The 20,922-nt window shown below is 43.1% G+C and overlaps 1 protein-coding gene across 4 annotated transcripts in view; it reads right to left on the bottom strand.

Annotated features, from left to right (window-relative positions):
* ptpn13 (protein tyrosine phosphatase non-receptor type 13) overlaps positions 1–18,279 on the bottom strand; it is a 43,518-nt gene extending 25,239 nt beyond the window's left edge. For 2 of the 4 annotated variants that reach the window (XM_058052277.1, XM_058052285.1), the window contains exons 1-8: positions 18,206–18,272; positions 17,651–18,106; positions 11,617–11,736; positions 7,978–8,144; positions 6,217–6,282; positions 5,951–6,136; positions 5,642–5,729; positions 3,747–4,367 (exon numbers count right to left, since the gene is read on the bottom strand). In XM_058052277.1, coding sequence (XP_057908260.1) covers positions 3,747–4,367; positions 5,642–5,729; positions 5,951–6,136; positions 6,217–6,282; positions 7,978–8,144; positions 11,617–11,731 — 1,243 coding nt within the window. In that variant the 5' untranslated portion in view covers positions 11,732–11,736; positions 17,651–18,106; positions 18,206–18,272. Of the gene's footprint in view, positions 1–3,746; positions 4,368–5,641; positions 5,730–5,950; positions 6,137–6,216; positions 6,283–7,977; positions 8,145–11,616; positions 11,737–17,650; positions 18,107–18,205 lie in introns of all 4 variants that reach the window. The other 2 variants (XM_058052261.1, XM_058052269.1) reach the window with 2 other exon arrangements.
* Positions 18,280–20,922: the final 2,643 nt, after the last annotated feature.

The following is a 20,922-nucleotide window of genomic DNA, read 5'->3' as shown; positions in this document are numbered from 1 at the left end:
ACAGTTAAAAGCTATCTCTAACCCAGCATGCATCACTTCACCACCCTCTATAGCCTACACCCTGAACAAATGAAATAAAAGGTTTCCAACACAAACAGTTAGACATACAATGGGTCTTTGTCGCATCGGTTTAAAAAACATGAGTACAGTGAAAATGAAGGCCAGACTTTCTCATCTTTCCTGGTGCAGACCTTGGGAGTCAATAAGCCAAAGCGCCAAGATACTTAGGACAATTTGGCGCTTGTACCTTCAGCCAAATGTTAAATTCCAGCAACCGCTGTTCCGTATTGCTGTCCTAACCGGGCCTGCCACTGCTCTGAGCCACATGACCGACTGCCAAGTGCCGGAAAAGTCCAATAACGTTTGGAATTCCCTCATCCGCAACACATGACTCCAATTACAGCCTGCAGATTTGCTAGGAAAATATCTACTGATTGAAGCACCTTAGGTTGACAGAAGGGAGGAGGGGCGTGGTGTAAGATGAAAGTGACCGGGTATAAACATGCGCGCACACACACACACACACACACACACAAAATAATGTTGCAGTTAAATTGAGTGGAGAATGCTTTGCAAAGTCACATTCACAGAGAGACGACATGCATGTGGGTGAAACCTGAGAGCACTGACCACTGCTGCGCCATCACTTTCCTGCAGGAAAGAATAAGAGGAGTCAGAGGAGGAGAAGAGAAAAAGAAAAAAAAAAAATAGAGCGTCTCTGCCAAGGAACACATCCCCTGCAAAAGGTCTGCGCCCAATTAAGCCCGATTAACGCCACACTCGAGATGGAATATGACATTTTTTCACGACGGCCTTCACTGTCAATCCACATGTTTGGCATTCAACTTTCATTTCATGGGCCAAAGACACAGAAAGCCACATTGTCCAAGAATTGGGATGTGTGAGGTCGCAAAGGATAGTCGCTATGCATTCTGCAAAACCATGAAGGCCGCATTTGAAGGGGACTGCTTTCAGTCAGCATTATGACATAACAGACCTTCAATTGCAGCCTTCAAAGGATGTCAGACAACAAAGGTCCCCTGTATTTACTCCTACCAATTGTATTGCTCTCCTTTGGGCATCAAAGTGTGTGGAGTATAATACGACCGTGTCCAGAGCCAAGGTAGAATGGCAGAGTAATAATGTTAACATATTTATTTTTGCAAGTTTAACACATCAGCACTGAACAGCAATTGATTGGGATTTACATCCATATGGTACTGCACACTTGGACCATGGCTGACCAGGTATTACAAATAGTACTTCCTAGTACCAGCTTTTACAACTGGACGAGTGAAGCCATGTTGAGCCAAGCCCATAATATGCAATGGAAACAAGGAAATCGCTCTCAGCCAATTAAGGAATTGCAATCAGTGTGTTTATATAACCCCCAAAAAACCTAATAATTGAATTGGCTTCAAACTAGCTTTTAAACATGCATGTAAACACCTTAACTAGATTGTGTTTGGCTTTTGAACAGTCTGATTAATATACCTACATAATGTGATTGGAAACTAGTTATCCGTTTTGCATGTTTGTGGTACGGGTACGGACAAACAACACAGTATGTTCCCTGTAGGGCTTTTTCGAAAATCATATTTCAACTGTTTAAATTACAGAATTGAGGCAAGAGGCAGCACCCCTCCAATAACTATTTGGGACTTATTTAAAATAGTTGAAAATGAGTATAATATGGGACCTAAAAAACAAATAGAAGGAGAAAGTGGGAGGTGTGACCTGTGGTGAATGAGAAGCCACAACCGGGGAAGAAAAGAACTGCGTAGCTTTGTGGCTGTAGCGCACTTAAAATAGCTGCCAGAGAACAGGGAGGCTGCTGATGTTTGGAGAGAGGAGGAGAAGGAAGAGGAGTAAGAAGGCCGTTTGTTTTATGAAAAAAAAAAACTCCTTTTTGCAACTCCAAGTGGGCAGCAGACCTCTTTGTCCACATGTGACTCAGCCCAGCTGGCCCACAGAAGTCTTAGAAAGGCCCTTAAGACCCTAAGACGCTAAAGCTCTTCATCAATCGTGCTGTTTGTGTCCTCATTCTTGGTAACAAAGATGGTGCCCGGTGTGTTTACAGCCCAACAATATGCAGCCTTGATGTAAGAAACATAAGTAGAGAAGGCCGAGGACGCGCTACATGCGTGACGGAGCGCAGTAAGCTAGAATTAAGCTGGCCTGTAATTACAACGAGCCACTTGGAAACCTCTACGCGAGTGACTCACACAAACTCCATCTCAACGCCGCATCTACCAATCATACTTCAATTCGGGCCAGCGCCCAGCCTGAAGCACACGTGGGAGTTAAAGATGGACGCGCCATCTTCCCTCTGGTATAATTTTCACCTCGAAGGCCCGGTGCTGCCACGCAGTCTCTTCAGCAATGGCTGCACTTTTATGGCCTGATCAACGTGATATACGACCCGCACTGACGTTCCTATTTGTCTGGATGGCTCTCTTTTATTTAGGGCTCTTCATCAGCTCTGTGACGGGGAGTGCAACCCAAATAGTTTGCCCATCTGTTATATGTCATATGTCTAGATATAAAAACGTAGGTAGTATAAAAAAAAAGTACAGTGTCAAAATATAAGGCTGCCAATAGCTTTGTGTTTTTATGCCCTTTTTCAATTGCGTCACTTCAACATAGTAAAAAAGTTACGAGATTAGACAAATTAAAATTTTGTGAGCATCTGGATAAAAAGGTACCAATTGAGTTTATGTGTATTGCTGTATGATATACTGGATAGTCGCCTGCTATTATGGTGTCTGTCATATTTTGATCTCGCTGTCTGTAGTGCTTGAGAACTCAATTTGAGACAACAAATTGCTAAATTGTCTAAAAATAATTTTTACTGTATGTAAATACAGTTTTAAAAAAAATATTCCTACAAGCGTGCATTTCTAGTTGTTGCCAGAATTCCAATGGCATCTTGTTGGGTGCTTTACTGAGTCTTCAGTAGTTTCACACAGTCATCATGACATTGCAACAAGATATCCAATAGTGGCTTAAGATTAACAAAGAGTACTCTAAGTGACAATATACTATGTTCCATCATCCTTCAGTCAAACCCATTATTGCATGATCAGTCTTGAATGTGCCACATTATGGATGATTTCACTCAACGGAAGGACGTTTTTGCCAAGTGAGCAACATCTCCGCCTTTGTACGGGTAAATGTATGAGACGCACAGGAGTGGAAGTGGAAGCGTGTTGCTACAGGCTTCAGAAAAAAAGTCATGTACTTCTACTTAAAGTAATCTACAAAGTGTGATTGACAGCATATGTACGTTATGCATTTCACAAATTCCGACACCCTCTCATGTGCCTTGCAGTCACAACTGAGGATTCAAATCACATTTTTCAAGCACTTTTTTTTTTTGCTTACTGAGAGGAAAAAAACTAAAATATTTTACACTGAAAAAATCTGACTGGCCTTGAACTCGATTTTTGGTATATGATCAAGTATGTCACATAAAAACGAAAAAAAAGTATGTCAACCATCTTAGCAGTACGGTCATGATCTGAGGCTACATGAGTGCTGTCAGAAATGGGGAGCTGTGGAACTTGGACACATTCTTGGACACTGTGTTCCAAGCTGGATGAAGTCATATTTTATAGTATAGATACAGAAGATACAGAAGTAGAACTAGTTGATGTGACTTCTCACTTGTTGGCTATCCATTTTTGTAGTTTTATTGTGGTAAAACTCAAAGACACTAAATACGGTACTACATTTGTTCAACTCACCGTCCACCGCTTGTCGTAACAGTTGGAGTTTCCTTTGCCGTTCCTTGATCCTGTCGTAGGCACCAGGGAGGCCCGAACCCACAGACAGGCTAGAGAAGTAATGGGCATTCTTGTTCTTCATCCCACCAAATTCAAAGTAGCGAGAGTCCCTCTCCCTGGAGACACTAAAAGGTGATTTGATCCTGCCAATGGTTTGTGTGCTTAGCGCGCTGCTGCCTCGGCGTGCGTCCTCCAAAGCGCCAAAGCGAAGAGCCTCTGGGTCAATACAGGCCAAGTCCACAGAGGAGGCCCAGGAGTTCCTTGTCTGAGCTGGCCGTAGGTCAGCACCGTGGAATTGTAAAGATCTCCGATCCAGCTCCACGGGTCGGCCTTTTTGCTGGGGATGAAACGGGTGCAAGTGGGGGTACGAGTGCTGGTGCTGGAGTGAGACAGGTTTGGGGCAGTGTTCGGCGGAGCATTCCGAGTCACAGTGGGAATAGTGCATGGCGGCTCCTTCGTCCCCCCTCATGATGTCGTGCGTTGACAGGGATCCCATGGAACGACTGAGGCCCCGGTTGAGAGAAGCCTGCTCTTGAGTCCTGGCCCGGTAGCGCTCCAGCACCCTGGGGGCAGCACTCCTCCCTGAGGGAAGAAAACATTTATTCATTCATTTTCTACCGCTTATCTTCACAAGGATCGCGGGGGTGCTGGAGCCTATCCCAGCTGTTTTCGGGCAAGAGGCAGGGTACACCCTGGACTGGTGGCCAGCCAATCACAGGGCACATATAGACGAACAACCATTCATACTCACATTCATACCTATGGACAATTTGGAGACGCCAATTAACCTAGCACAAGAAGAACATGCAAACTCCACACAGAGATGGCCGAGGGTGGGACCACTCGACCACCGTGCAGCCCGAAAACATTTATTATGTTGGCTAATAAAAGTTACATACCCCTTTGTTTTGTAGATTTACAAACATGGTGGTCCAGCCATAATCATGGTTGACTAAATGGCTGACTGCAGACTACTGTATTTATTATTATATTATTAGTTATTCCCTGTGGGAAAATGGTTGTAAAGACAGGTATTTCCCAAATGTCTAAATGTCTATGTTTGAAATCAATGAAAGCAAGAGGAAATGGTCTGGACAAGTTGATTATAGTTTTGGAGCTGCTTTTTCTCCACTGCAAGGGAATTAAAATTAGTACTTGCTGTGTCGATGAGCCAATAATGCATAAAGGAAGAAAATATCAGATGTCTCGAAAGCTTACACTTTGTCTTTTTAGGAACAACAGGAAGCTTACAGAACACAGAATGAAGAAACGGAGGCCTTCACTAATTTCACCGGGCAGGGTCGGGGTGGGGGGGTGGTGGGGGTCGGAACTTGAGAACTGTGTGTGCTGCTGGCCGCTCATTCGCAGAAATAAAACACTGACAGAGACAGCAGACCAGCAGCTTCCAAGGCTCCAAAATATGCATCTCTAATCAATACCATGCCACGCTTACATAATCGTGACGACTGGGCCGTGTTTACGCGCTCCTCCGTGGGCCTGGAAACATGAGTGAGTGTTCTCAGAAAACCACTGGGAGGATTTGGTCATATTTTCCGAAATTAAGGCGATTCGGGTTTGCAGTGGGTGAGCGTTCCTCGAGGACTTTCACTGCTTTCACACGCGCACCGGAAAAAAAAAAGAGCATGCAATTTCATGACTGAAAACCAGGGGTGAAAAAAAGTCAACCTCATTAGAGGAATTGCAGCCAAGTGTCTATCCACAATTACTCTAACTACTAACCTTCTTAGACGGGCACAAAGAAGAGCCAAAGTGATTGGCCCTGGTTATATTTAGGCTACTATTAACTGTGGTTTATCGTGATTAATGTGAATCAGTGTGGAGTGTGCCGTTTTTACCTGAAGGTAAGCCTTTCCCTCTCAGTCTCTCCCGAATTTCCTTACTTCGCTCAGGAAGGGACTCCCTGTCAGTCAGCAGACCGTCCAGCTGAGGTGGAGGGAGAGAAAACACTCTTTTAATCCATCCTAAAATTATGCTTGACTGAGAAATTGAAGAGGCCTTCAAGAAACAAGGGAACTGCAAACGTTGACGACTACAACCTACCCTACTGGGCATCATTCTCAATTTAAAATCACTTTTAAATTGTCTAGATTTCCAATACACTATTGAGGGACCTCTATTTAAAATAACTAAACTGCACTACGTACCTGGGAAAGGCTGCCCAGCACCAACCGGACCAGCTTTCTGACATACGAGAAGGGGGGGTCACAACTTGAGTTTCGAATGTGCTTGCTGCAGATGTCCAGCACCGTGCGCATCGACATTCGGCTCAACGTAACATCGTCGCACATGTTCAGGAGCAGGCTGTTTAGGTGTTCCCCCAACTTCATGGGCTTCATGCAAACACAGTTAAGGTCAATGTCCAATGACCAGATGAAAGAGCGCATGTTATTGGAATACTGCTAGAAGGTACCTGGCTTTGGGGGATCTCGTAGTCCGCACCCCAGAAGAGGGTCATTCCCAAAGAGTACATGTGCATCTGCAGGAGAATAGCAGTAACGCAAAAAAGCCATCAGTCTAAATAAAGTCATAAGATGTTGAATCCGTGTTATGGTTTCCTGAAAACGGAAATGGAGGACATTTTTCCACTTGTTTTCCCCTTGTAACTCAGTGCTGGGAAGCAAATTTACTTCCCCCAAATGTTGGTCTTGGTGGAGGAAAGAATAACTCTGGCATGGCCAAGAAATGCAACATAACTTTCAAGGCTTGCGAGAAGCAGGAGGTCGGGCAACAAATGTCAAATACGCACGCACACTTTCAGAGAACATTTGATAAAAAAACAAACGCAAAATGAAACAGCGTGTTGAAAACATGAAAGGTAAACTTGGATCTCTCGCCCACAGAATGTGATAATGAGGGGAAAAGATTAGATTTGCAAGCCATGAAATAAACCCTCCTGGGGCAGCAGAGACGGGACCGGTGGTGGAAAACTGACTCAGCACAAAAGTGTGTTGAGGTCTGTGGGACTGGAGACGGGAATGCAGTCATACAAGCTTTTAGCTTCTCTACCCCAGGCAAACACTCTGATAGAGGGGGTGTGGTTTAAAAAGAAGGAAAAGCTTTGAAGATCAGTGATGAGCTATCATTCGCCCCTTGAAGAGTGAAAAAAAATATCATGAAGTATAAGAAAATACAAATAAATGACTCCATTGTAATAAAATTTTGTATAAAAAAGGATTTGTAAGTACTCAGGGTCAAGAATGACGCACAGGAAAGGTAAGCCATAGTCCCGCCCTAAGGCCAGCCCCCCCTCCTCGGAGTTCTCCAGGTAGAGATTTAAAATTCTGCCTCGGAATTGTGAGTCACAGGCAGCTTTGAGGTCCTGCCTGGGTGGTCCCCGGCCGGAGGTCTGACACTGTGTCCAGACAAGGTGTGCAATGGCCAGCTGCAGTGCTTTAAGAATACAAACACCCGACACCCCTTGGAGGTCCTGCCTGGAGGTCCCCGGGTACAGGTCTGACACTTTGCTTGGTGTCCCATGGCAACAGCCCCTTGCAAGGCATGGTATCCTTTGATCGACCTTCAGATCCACCCAGCTGGCGCTACTATGCCTTGGCAAGGGGAGTCATGGCCACGTCCCGCAAAAAATGCCTGGCCACTTGAAAGTATTTGAACCTGTGCCCAAGAAAGGAGAAGGTATGCAGGCTGCAGTCCCCAAAACCTGATATAGTGCCCAGGAAAGGTGACCACAGCTCAGGCAATGGCTCGCTGGAGACCCTTCAAATTATGCGACCCGCTAGTAAGGTCCCTGGATAAATGGCAAAGATGCCACCCGGGGAGGTCCCTGGGTAGAGGTCAACACCGTGCCCAGGCAAGGTGACCCATGGCCGACCATCACCGGCTGGAGGTCGGCCATAAGTCTAAAACTATGCCCAGAGAAGGTGAGTCATGTGCCTGGCACAGTACCTCTTCAGGACCGGCCCCTCTTTGGAGGCCTCAATGAAATTTCGAAGGTTTAGACATTGAATTTCCCGGTCTCAATGAGCCCTCTGAAGGTTTATAATGTATTCTGGTGTTATGAGTCATTAACCAAAAAAGTATCCCACTGTCACCAAAATCAAAACACAGTTTTACGTACTTTGGGACTGAGTGGCAACACATACCAACAATCACTCCGTTTCTTTGTGTGGCCGGAGAAATACTTTTAACATGAAACATGAACAACATATTCTACCTTCTCTATGTCTGAGACAGACGTCAGGGTGTTCCCTTCCAGGACTTCGGGAGCAGTGAAGGCTCTTAGGTCCTGCTGGGTGACATACTCGTCTGTGAAGGAGATGTTGCCGGAGGGCATGAGCAGCAGGGACCAAGGGGAGATGATGAAGCCCATTGCTGAGGGGTCTGGGGAGGGAGAGACAGACAATTGACACATGGGAGATAAGATCAGGAAGCCAAACAGACACAGCGTTGAAGTAAATCACACTCAAGATGGTGGATGTAAACAAAAACACTGAGAGAATAAAAGCAAAGAGGCAGAAAGGAATGGCCTATGGGAGATATGCCCCTTTTTCCTACCCAGCCACAGCCAGCAAGATGGTTAGGGAGCGCTTTAAAAATATACAATGGAATGTTTGAGCCGTGCAGCAAAATTCTTTTCTTTGAGTGCTACAGAATCCCAAGCACACAGATGACCTTGACTTTGTGCGTAAAAACTCCCCAAATGCTGGAATTCGCTATGTAAATAAACGGGAGTTTCCTGTTTAAAATGTCTGATCATTCTTCACACAAAAAGGCGTCCAACAATACGCTATCATTGCGATAGAATGTGAGGGCCAGCAGACACTTGTCTCATATAGTATATCCAATGCCGCGGTAAGCACGTGATAGCCAACATTTGATAAAGGCAGAGGGCCTTGTTCCCTGCCCTGCATACTTACACTTACGTTATTCATCCACAAGGGAAATTGATTGGTTGCACAATAAAATAAAATAGAATAAATACAAGATGTGCATATTTACAATTTGTTAATACGTAGAACAAGGGGTCTCAAACACGCGGCTCGCGGGCCAAATGTGGCCCGCACGACACTAGTTTGAGGCCCCCGCCTTGATATGATAGTTTAATGTTAGTGTGGCCCGCGCAAGTTCGATATGGATGCTGTATGGTATCATGTACCCAGAAAAAATTATTACGTTTGATTAATGTTCATGTTAAAGGTTAAATAACTGTTAATAGTTATCCTCCCTATCCGTGTGGAAGTGGTAAGTTTTTGGCTATTTAAGTTTAAAAGGAAATAACTTGAAGGCTACCGTTTAGGTCGCTAGCTCTCTAGTTTGCGAGTTAGCATGTGTCTCAAGACCCTGCAGTTGCGCAATATGTTGTAAATAAAAAGAGTATAAATGTGACTATAGTCGTGTTTTGTCATGTCTACAGGGCTCTAATAATGTTTTGTAAATTTTAGTCTGAAAAAATTAATTTGTCTACCCACCAACTATATGTGGTTTCCTAAGTTTTTATTATTTGCTGTTGTTTTATTATTATTATTATATTTATTTATTACTGATTGATTGATTTTCTTTATTCTTGATTTGTTTATTTATTTTCATATTATTTTGTGCAGAAAAATAAAAATTAAGATATTTGAGAACAGTGGAATGTTTTATCAGAGCTTTTATTGTAGAAAATCGGAACCAAAGCACTGAAAAAGTTTGTATATTTTTCTGTTTTTAATAAATGCATTTTGTTTTTTTTGGAAAACCTGATGCGGCCCAGCCTTGCCCAGACCCTAGCTCCAGTGGCCCCCAGGTAAATTGAGTTTGAGACCCCTGATATACACAAAGGGGGGGGCACACATTTGTGAATTATACACACAGTCGAGCAAAGAAACTGCAAAACCAGGAGCACAAGAAGCAATCAGATTTATTCTCCAAACAAGTCCTTGTTAAGTAAACATTGTAACTAACGGCTGCTGTTCATATACTTGGAGGGAATAAAGCACCCATTGTTTGACGAGTCTGCTCACAAGGCTTGGAAAGGTGTTTGGAGGAAATGTCATGTCACGTCGCGCAACGCTTGACTGAGTCAACCAGGAAGGAAACAACCTGGCATTAACTCCGCCCATTGAGGCATTTCACTTATTTAAATACAGGACGCTATCTTCCCTTTGTCCTAAAACTCTCGCTCTATCACCAAGAGTGTTACAATCAGGACGATAAAGTATTCTTCATAAGTGTGACGTCTGAAGAGGAGCAAAAGCTGTTATTGCTACTCCATCTATGTAAACATCCATCCATGGTTGAGTGAGTATCAGTTTCTGTTGACTCTCAGTGATGGTAACCTAAACAAGGTGTGTTCACAATCACTCGGCAACCACGTCAAGATTAGGTACACCTACAGTGATACCTGCAATGGCACTCAGGATTATAAAAAGACCTTTGAAAAGTCCTCACATTTTAATCATGTCAACAATACACAAACGTTAGGGCGAGACCAGGGGTGCCGTACCCACAGGTCATGTTAGAGTCACATTAACAGATGAGAACAATAACATTTAACATTGTGTTATGTTTATGGCTGGAAACTATTTTTCTTTCATTTAATGGGAAACATTGATCTTTTGATAGTAAAGGTTGCCAACCCCAGGTTTAAACTTTATTTTTTTTTAAATAGTTAGAACTTTGGTGTTAAGAAAGTGTTTAAAAAGTGTTTCAAATGTTAATGTTACGGATGTTAACTTTTTTATAACACTTGTGTGGCTGTGCAGTTTTTACAAGGTATTACAATGACAACATCTTGATCTTGGATTAGCGGATTAAATATAATTATATTAACGGATTAATTTCAAAACCATTCCATTTTCCATGGGAAAATTGGAGATTGTAAGTAAAGTAACTAAGTGTGATTCCTGTTATTAAGCTGTGTCAAACAATGTTTATTCATTCATTTTCTACTGCTTATCCTCACGAGGGTCTCGGGGGTGCTGGAGCCTATCCCAGTTGTCTTCAGGCGATAGGCGGGGTACACCTTGGACTGGTCGCCAGTCAATCACAGGGCACATATAGACAAACAACCATTCACACTCACATTCATACCTATGGACAATTTGGAGTCGCCAATTAACCTAGCATGTTTTTGGAATGTGGGAGGAAACCGGAGTACCCGGAGAAAACCCACGCATGCACGGGGAGAACAAGCAAACTCCACACAGAGATGGTGGGATTGAACTCGGGTCTCCTAGCTGTGAGGTCTGCGCGCTAACCACTCCCTCACCGTGCAGCCTTTCAAACAATGTTGTCCTAAAAAACTGTTTGTTCATGAAAGTAGCTAAAAATGTGAGCATGCTTATGCACACTCCTGTTGACATACATGCCACCACAGCAGAAAAGCGGCCATGCTGATAAGAAGTGCAAAAACTCCACTATACTCAGTCAAAACCAGCAGGCCACATACGCTGCATCTTCAGGCGGAGGTCAGGCCGGCTGGGGGCAAACGTAAGTGAAACTGAATCTATGCCGCCGCTTCAAAATCAAGCCTGCTGGTGTGCCAAACATAATCAGGTGCAGTGCGATTTTCATAGCAGACAGGGCACCACCTAAATGTTTAACAACACCGAGAGAGACCAGAGGAGACGAGACGAGAGCCCGGTGATGCCTGCTGACTCAGATCTTGTATCGTCTCCAGAATGAAAACTTCCCTTGAGTCAGGTCTTTCCCTCCAGACAGCAACGCTTATTGGAGTGTGCATACTACACATAGTATCCTCATTGATATACTTCAGAATACTATTAGTATTCTAGCTTAAAGCTAGTATGCCAGTATATTGTATCATAATAAGGAATCCTCAAGCGTGGATGTCAGAAGTTATGATTCGTACCTTTGTGAAAGAGCTCCTGGAGGCCCTCTGCGCTCTGGCTCAGCACCGCCCAGACCTCCTCCTCCTGGAGTGGACCACCTCGGACCTCCAAGGCCTCTGCCAGAGACACGTGCATCTTACCTGTGCAAGGAGAGATGCACAGATTAGTCTCCTGTGTGGTAAGTGGGAAGAAGGAAATCTCTAGCATGGGGTGAAATCACACCTCCAGTACAGGAAATAGAATGACCAAGTGCAGATGTTGGATCATTAAATACAAACAAAATACGCAAATGAGCAACAATCTAAGACAAATACTCACTTTTATGTATCTTACTGGCTTCCACGCTATAAGGACAGCTCATAGTGGAGAAGTCTTGGAAAACGTTTAACCACTACCTTAAAACGATCCGTCCAAATGCACATGCCACAACACGCTTTGACTCCTATCATAAAATCTTGAACGATATCAAAGACGTGGAAATAACCTCAGGGAGGGAGGGGAAGAGAAGGGGGGGTCTGGCAAAAAAAACAACAACATTTTTTACTGTTTTACTGTACATAAAGTATTTTTATGTGTTTAAGTCTATTGTAGTCAGACTGACCTGACCTGTTCTGTTCTTCGACTTCTCTGCCAGTGCGTGTTTTAAATCCTCCAGAACAGGTCTGAAGACATGCCAGTGTCATTTTGTAATACTGCTCTCGGTAATCCACATCTACTGTACACAACTGTATTTGCCATTTTAAAGAACCTTACAGTAAATCTGCAGGGGGAAAAAACTCGGTTTTAAGCAGCTGAAGTGAGACAGCGTCTCTCCAAAAAGTACGCAGATCTAAAGAACTGCACTGTTTAAATTTAGACTTGGTTTTTCCTCCTTTAAACCACGTTTTGCTGCCTCGAAATAGAAAGGCACCTGACCACACCAATTTTTAAGAGCAACACACACCCACGATTGCACAGATGGGTACAACGTGGGCTTCTCAACAGGCAGAAGAATGACGTCCATCGTCACAGACGCTAATTTTACTTCTGAGCCTTATTGGGATTTGACGCTGTTGGTTCAAGCACAACTTGGTCTAAGTCAGGGGTCTCAAACTCAATTTACTTGGGGGCCACTGGAGCTCGGGTCTGGGTGAGACTGGGCTGCATCAAGTTTTCCAAAAAAAAAAAAACGCATTTATTAAAAACAAAAAAAATTAAAAAACTTCGCTTTGGTTCCAATTTTCTACAAGAAAAGCTCTGATAAAACATTCCACTGTTCTCAAATATCTTATTTTGTGTAGAAAAATAAAAAGTAAGATGAAAAATAAACAAATCAAGAATAAAGAAAATCAATCAGTAATAAATAAATGAATATAATAATAATAATAAAACGGCAAATAATAAAAACTTAAGAAACCACATAGTTGGTGGGTAGACAAATTATTTTTTTCAGATTAAAATGAACAAAGCATTATTAGAGCCCTGTAGACATGACAAAACACGACTATAGTCACATTTATACTCTTTTTATTTACAACATATTGCGCAACTGCAGGGTCTTGAGACACATGCTAACTCGCAAACTAGAGAGCTAGCGACCTAAACGGTAGCCTTCAAGTTATTTCCTTTAAACTTAAATAGCCAAAAACTTACCACTTCCCCACGGATAGGGAGGATAACTATTAACAGTTATTTAACCTTTAACATGAACATTAATCAAACGTAATAATTTTTTCTGGATACGTGATATCATACAGCATCCATATCAAACTTGCGCGGGCCGCACTAACATTAAACTTTCATATCAAGGCGGGGGCCTCAAACTAGTGTCCTGGGGGCCAAATTTGGCCCGCGGGCGGCGTGTTTGAGACCCCTGGTCTAAGTGCAACACGATGTTGATTATGGGAAGTTGCTCTACAGCCACACTAGAACCCCTCCGAGCAGAATGATTCTTCTCAATTCAACACCGGCATGGAAACAGGAGTTCAGAAGATTTGGAGAGAGAGATTCTGCTGGGACACAGAATATTGTGTTCTTGGGCTATGTAAAGATGGTATATACCAAAAGAAAGATTAGACGCTCATCTTTCATCAGGGAAAAAAGTTAGTTTCTTAAAAATCAGCTTTAGAACACATATAGTAGGTATGCAAAATATCAGTTCTCAACCAAAAAAGGGAAAAAAATTTTTTTTTGAAAAGCACACCTCTCTGTTATGACGTCAGACAAGAGTCATAGCTTAGCATCCCCACAGGATCACCTCTTAATATACCCAAAACATGTCAATTCAAGCTAAAGTACGTCTTTGAACACAGGACCTCATTACTCATGCTAACAAAGTTCAAACCTGATTTAAATGTTCTGCTGCTATTGAAGAGACTAGTATGAGGCAAACATTTGCAAAGCACTAATGTACTGTATCTTTGAGTGGTGTTTGGCATTATGAGAAAATTTTGAGCGTACCAGGAATCCTTAAACTGGGTCAGCCGGCTCATTAGAGGTGGCCTTTATCCTTGCAGGCAACATGTGAAACAAGCTTCTTTCTACGAATCCCCGTTTGGAGAAGAGAGTTAATGAGTACGCATGTAAGAGGTCTGACATGTTTATGCAGGAATGCAGGTTATCCCTTCAGTTCCGCGGGAGGCAAAAGACGCGAGTGAGAGGCTAAAGGGGGTTCCTCGCCATCTCGCTCATTAGCCGTGAGAATGGTGCGAGCGGAGCGCTGTGAAGACTGATTGTTTTGCGGGCTCTTGTTATTTCAACAGAGACCTACAGTGGAATGTTTTTATCCGTGCTGAGGCTGCGGTGCAGGCCGGTCCCTCTCTCATTGGACTACGGCCCTGCTCATTATTGAAGGGGGGGGATTCGGGGGCAGTGGCCCTAAATAGCTTGAACAGACAACCACCACCACGTCTAGGCTTAATTTTCTTTAGTGCCTTCACTCACTGAAGCTACAAAGAAAAGCCTACAGAAGACAATCTTGTCTAAGTTGATGCTCTCATCTAGTTTGGGCCACCATTAGGGTTGGGTGTTGTTTACATATCATCCCATACCAGTTCAATTATCACTCTCTCGCTGTAGAAGAAAAAGATCCACTCACATTCTTTGTGGAAGTGGTACGTTTTTGGCTTTTTAAGTTTAGAAAAATATTAATTAGAGGCTAACTAGCTTGCGGCCGCCTCATATTACTGCAGCATAAGAGTTGCGCAATGTGGAGTAAACAATAATAGAAGGTGTAGCGGTCTAGGAGTAAGGACTATAGGGGTTTTATTTCATGTATACAGGGCTAATAAAGTTTAGAAAAATATTAATTAGAGGCTAACTAGCTTGCAGCCGCCTCAAATTACTGCAGCATAATAGTTGCGCTATGTGGAGTAAACAACCAATAATAGGAGGTGTAGCGGTCTAGGAGTAAGGACTATAGGGGTGTTATTTTCATGTATACAGGGCTCTAATAATGTTAACCATATTTAGAGTCAAGTCATAAACAGGTTTTCTATGCTCCAACTACAAAAATATTCCAACATTGCATAATTGACCACGGAAATTCTAATTACTTAATTTATGTGCCGGTGCCTTTTACACAGAATCTGCAATCCTGCAAGTCTTGCCTAAATATTTGTCGGACAGCGGCAATTGCTTTCGACACAACAAGGCAGGATAAGGTAGTACCCTTCACACAAGCAGAATCCCCAGCACCTGTTACAGCTTCTCCGCAGGTGGAAAATGACCCACTCCCCTTTCCCAGGTTGTACCATTCCTGCAGAACAGCGACACAGGACAATGTTTTTGACATGCATTTGCCTTATTGGTGTTTGCATACAGTATGCAAGATGGAAATGGTTTCAGCAATGGGCGTTTTCAGCCTCCAGAAATGTTGCTGTCACGCAAGCAAACATTTTGTGACATTGTTGTTGTTAAAAAGGTGTCTTGCGTAAAAGGCCCCTTAGTCTGCGCCTTTCAAAATGCTTGGCCACAGTCATAAGGACTTAAAAGAAACTAATCCTGGAAACGTGATAGCGCCTTTTACTCAGTACTTTGCTGAAGCTTTTCCTTTCCTCCCACCTTCCTGCCTGTGACAGATACAACCCACAGTCGGATCTGAAAGGCATCACTAGAAGCAGTTTTGGGATGTCATTTCATTATTCTGCGTTTATTCCTGTATATTCGGTAGAATTCTCAACCAAAACGAAATTCCACTCATACTGCACGTCCCAAAACACAACTTCCTCAGAAGGGAAATGTGTTCACATCCTCCAAACATTAGAAGTGTGGTCTCAGCTGGCAAAGACATTTGGACAGGGAGGCGGTGAGGATAATTCAAGGGAAAACTGTGAGTGAACCTCTTCTTCCAAGAATGACACCGGACGAGACGTAGCAGACTTCGATGACGACGGAGGCCCACAACGCACCCGCCGTCTTCTAAATATGTCCGATGATGCAAGGACCGTTTTCATAGTACACACCAAAACACTGAATGAAGACACACAGATTTAGAATGCCCTCTTTGTGAATAAACAGTCCTTTCTTCCAAAACTTTGACAAAAGTCCTTTTTTTTTTTGTTAAGAGCGTCCACAGCTGCGTCTTATGAGGTCAGCTCTTTCGGAGCAAACAGTAGCGGGAATGAATGAAAAAAAAGATACTGACTCACACAAATAAAAAAGGAAAGCCCTCTAGCTGGCTCACATTAATCATAGCCCACCTGCTTGGACATGCTTTGCTAAGACACTCCTTTCAAAACCTGCACTTCTCTTCCTCGGGTCCAAATCAATAGACACAATAGAACATTGACTCCATTTCTAGCCTGGTTTCATTATTTTCTTGTTCGAAATCCAAGCGAATCAAAATACATGAACCACTGCAGTGTTCCAATTTCTCGCTGATCTGAAAAAACGGAATTTGCACTTGGTCTAGCTTGTTCAGTGGTCAGATAATCAGTCATTTGTTATTTGGTGAGTTATTTACCGGTAATTTGTCTGTGTGTCACTTATTTGTCTTGAATCTTGGTTGGTTGGTGGAGCAATCAGTTCATAGTTGATTAATTAGTTAGCTTGTGCATTAGCCAATCAGTCAGTTGTCCACTTGGTCAGTCACTTTCTTGATGATCAGTTAGTTTCAGCAACTTAGTTCATTGATAATTAGTACGTTGGTTAATAAGTTAGTTAATCAGTTCGCCAATTTATAGTTGGTCACTTGATCGGTTTGTTAGTTGGTTAGTTATTTCGTTTGGGAATGCTGCTCCCAATCTCCACTCAGATCAAATTTGACTTCTTATCGGCAGCCACGTGTCAAGAAGTAACATCATTGTTGTCATCAGTTAGCGGTTTTTCTGTTTTTATTCATTACAGCTCAATTGTCCGATTTTCTGCTGGTTCCTTCTAGTTCTGGACCATGTCCGGTGAATTTTGAGATTTGTTTTTCCACATACTGAGAACTCCCCTTCCAGTCCCGGGCCGCATCTGACCCATTTCAGTTGTGGTGATCATGGGGTTGCCACAAATACAATGACATGCAGTGCACCCCCATCCACCTTTCCAAAAAAAAAAAACACCCCCACAACCCTGTCGGCCTTATTCCCTCCTGCTTTATGGTGACACTCAAGATGGGGACATCATCAGTCTCATCCATTGGCTTGGCTGACAACAACTCCAAACACTTGTGACCTTTGATCCAGGGAATTGTATTTGTTGAATGGCAATGAATTGCTGAATGGTTAATGAGGGGGGAGGGGGATATTTGAAAGCTTCCAAATATAGCCGTTAAATGATCCAGACTGTAATTGCAGAGATTGAAAACATGCCTAAGGAAAACTGTATTGGGAGGGGAAACATACTTTTTACCACATTTTAAGCGGAATAAGGTAAAAATCTGTCTTAATCTCTTCACGTTGCTTTTCTTGTAGAGGACAAAATGCTGACCGTGAAACTAAAGTCACATTGCTGTCACATCGAGATGTAGTTGTACTGTATGTCCACCGTGTATGCCATTAAAGTGTAAACACGCCGTAGCGCTATTCGCGTCGAAGGAACTAGCAGACGCTCCGGCTAAGTTAAAAGGAAGATCGAAATCAAGCTTACCGATGCAGAGAAGGGCTACAATTGAGTCACTCGGGTGGCAAAAGTTGCTTCTCCGGCGAGGCTACGAGTGAGCAGAAGAACGGGACGAGACGCCATCCCATCCACAAAGCAACATCTTGAGCAGGGGTGCTTGGCTTGGTGAGTGGCGGCGAGGCAGGCAAAAGCAGGCGGGCAACAGGTCGCTCTCTCCGCGGTGAGACTGATCCGCTCCGAGTGGTGCTCCTGTCGACAAATATTCTTTTTCCACCACTTTCAACAACTCACGTTTACTTACTCGCTTCCACCCGGCCAAGTTACCATAACTGCTGGGGGACGAGAGCGGACGAACTAACCCCTCCCAGCTAGCGTGGGTTGAACGCCAGTAACCAGACACCTCACCGCGGCCCTCCATTGGCTCCCCGCTTGTTTAAGCGTCTCCATGACGACGCAACATAGCCGTAACTGCGGGTTTTCCATCTAAAACGACAAACACAATTAACCATGGCATAGGAATTTAGATTATATTTACATTTTTATTTCATTAATTTGACCATTTCCCACGGATTGACAACCCACATCAAAGTCGCCAACCTTGGCAATCAGGAAGCAATACAATGCTGAATACTTCCTTCCTCGCTTGTGCCACTTTGACACCTCACACGCAGTGATGCCGTCTATCGCTATCTTGCGGCCGGTAGACCTCATTACAAGCAGCCTCCGTGTCATGTACCCAGAAATGACAGCTTAAAGCTGTGTGCACACCGGACACAATTGGCTCGATTTTGCAAGATGCAACGCTACTCCCAGATGTAACAATGCTAACTTGCTAATTGGGTAAAATGGTTTCATTAATGTTCAGGTTAAAGGTTAAATTACTGTTAATACTGTTCATTTGAATTTGGTGTCTTAAGTTTTTCTTATTTGCTGTTTTATTGTTATTTTATTAATTTATTATTGATTGATTGATTTGATTTATTTTTATTAATTTATTTTTTCATCTTATTTTGTGTAATAAATAAAAATTAAGATATTTGAGAACAGTGGAATGTTTTATCAGAGCTTTTCTTGTGGAAAACCGGAACCAAAGCACTGAAAAGGTGTATGTACAGCAGAAGCAAAAGCATTGACAGTTATTATATATCTTTTTTCTACTTTTAATAAATGCATTTATTTGTTTGTTTTTGTTTTTAAACCTGATGCTGCCCAGCCTCACCCAGACCCTGGCCCCCAGGTAAATTGAGTTTGAGACCCCTGGTATACAGTAAAGCAATGGTTCTCAGACTGCACAGGGAAAGGCATTTTTGGTTGGAAACAAAATGTAAACACAGGACTAGCGTCAATATCTGATTGTTTGTGCACATAAAATAACCATTAACTAATAGTGTCCTCTTTTGGGATTACAACAAGGACGTGTTCTTACATGGAAACCATAATTTATCTCTTTTTTGTATTTTTTTATAAGCACTGTAAATTAAAATTAAAAATGGAACAAACGAGGGCTTTGTTGATGGTGTGAAATATACACAACTCCGCTGCATTTCATGGTGCAAATTCATTTTGCCTTGAAGCAGATTTGAACCACTACTTCCAATTATATGCAAATCACAGCGATGCATGAGTTACTTGATGTAATGAAAAAATAGATTATCCCCTTGCATCCTGAGGCCCAGATGTCCAGTTCTTAGCTTGCCACCTGCCCTTTGGACTTCCCCGACTCCGCTTGTCTAATGTCTAATCTTATTTTTGCTGGACAACCTAGAAATGCTAACCCAATGTATATCTTTTAGTATGATTTAGTGGCTATACCTTCTGCTGTGAGGCCTATCAGGGAGTGTCTTATCTAACCAAAGGGTTTCCCATCTGGGTGATTTGCACTTGAAAGAACGTCCGGGCCTTTTGGAAATGAGGGGCACCTGACAGGTTGAAGGTTTTCTATCATCACGCGTTTGCCTTCGGGTTCAGCCGGATAGCATTAAAAAGTTTCCTGGAGATCACTTTTAAATATTCCACCTGGCAATGAATCTTTCAGACAACCTTTTTCCGCCTCAAGAACGCCATTGTGAACAAACACTTTGTAATAAAGGTGCCGCACAGTGCCGTTCGACGCATCCTCACAAGATATTTTGTGTATAACGCAAGCAACACCCACACTAATGTGAGGTGAGCGCGACTTTTACTATTTTTATAAGCAGCTTATCTCACTGCAGAGAAGCCTAAAAGCCTCGAGAGAGCACATTCTTTTGAAGCTACTGTATAATCTCACTGGCCTATATGTGTATGATTTCATGGGGAGAAAAAGCTCAAATAAAAGATTGTGAGCTGTGACAACACAATATAATATAATAATACGTATGCAATATTTTCCCTCTGTATCTATAAATAGCAAATACTGAAAAATTGTGCGGTATTATCACATCACAGAATTACTATAACAATAGGTATACCATCACAGCATATCATAGCAACCCACACATAACGAGGGCCTATGCCCAGTAGGAGATAACGTGATATCAGTGTACACAACACCCGCTTCAACATGTAAATATGGTCTTTTATATTTAATACAGGGCTGCACGGTGGTCGAGTGGTTAGCACGCAGACCTCACAGCTCGGGGACCCGAGTTCAATTCCATCCTTGGCCATCTCTGTGTGGAGTTTGCATGTTCTCCCCGTGTTTTTTCTCTCCGGTTTCCTCCCACATTCCAAAAACATGCTAGGTTAATTAACGACTCCAAATTGTCCATATGTATGAATGTGAGTGTGAATGGTTGTTTGTCTATATGTGCCCTGTGATTGGCTGGCCACCAGTCCAGGGTGTACCCCGCCTCTCTAGCCCGAAGACAGCTGGGATAGGCTCCAGCACCCCCGCGACCCTTGTGAGTATAAAGCGGTAGTAAATGAATGAATATTTAATACACAAACCATTGAACCAGTGCCACGTGATCATTGCACCTGCAGGAAGTGAACATACCGTTGAACACAAGCAAGCCACGCCCATTACCGGAAGTCAAGCAGACTCATACTTAAGCGAATGATAAGCTTACTTTAAAGAATAAATACTGCAAATAGAAGAATAACAGCACCATCAGGTGGTCTTGTATGGCAACAGCTCTTGAGCCACCATTTTATCAGTTTAAAAACAAACACCATTGCCCCTTTGGAAGTGGATGATCGTAGCTATACACAGACCCTCTTCTTCTCTTCTCTTCTCTCTCCTCTCCCTCCCGCTGCTCGGCTTTGACGTCAGCAGTGCTCCTCTTCGGTTACCATGGCAACCCTCCCCCCGCCCGCCC

This window comes from Doryrhamphus excisus, chromosome 2, assembly GCF_030265055.1.
Source record: "Doryrhamphus excisus isolate RoL2022-K1 chromosome 2, RoL_Dexc_1.0, whole genome shotgun sequence".
In the NCBI taxonomy this organism is placed as follows: Eukaryota; Metazoa; Chordata; class Actinopteri; order Syngnathiformes; family Syngnathidae; genus Doryrhamphus; species Doryrhamphus excisus.
The sequence above is the reverse complement of the archived record's forward strand: the minus strand, read 5'-3'. Positions and strand labels throughout refer to the sequence as shown.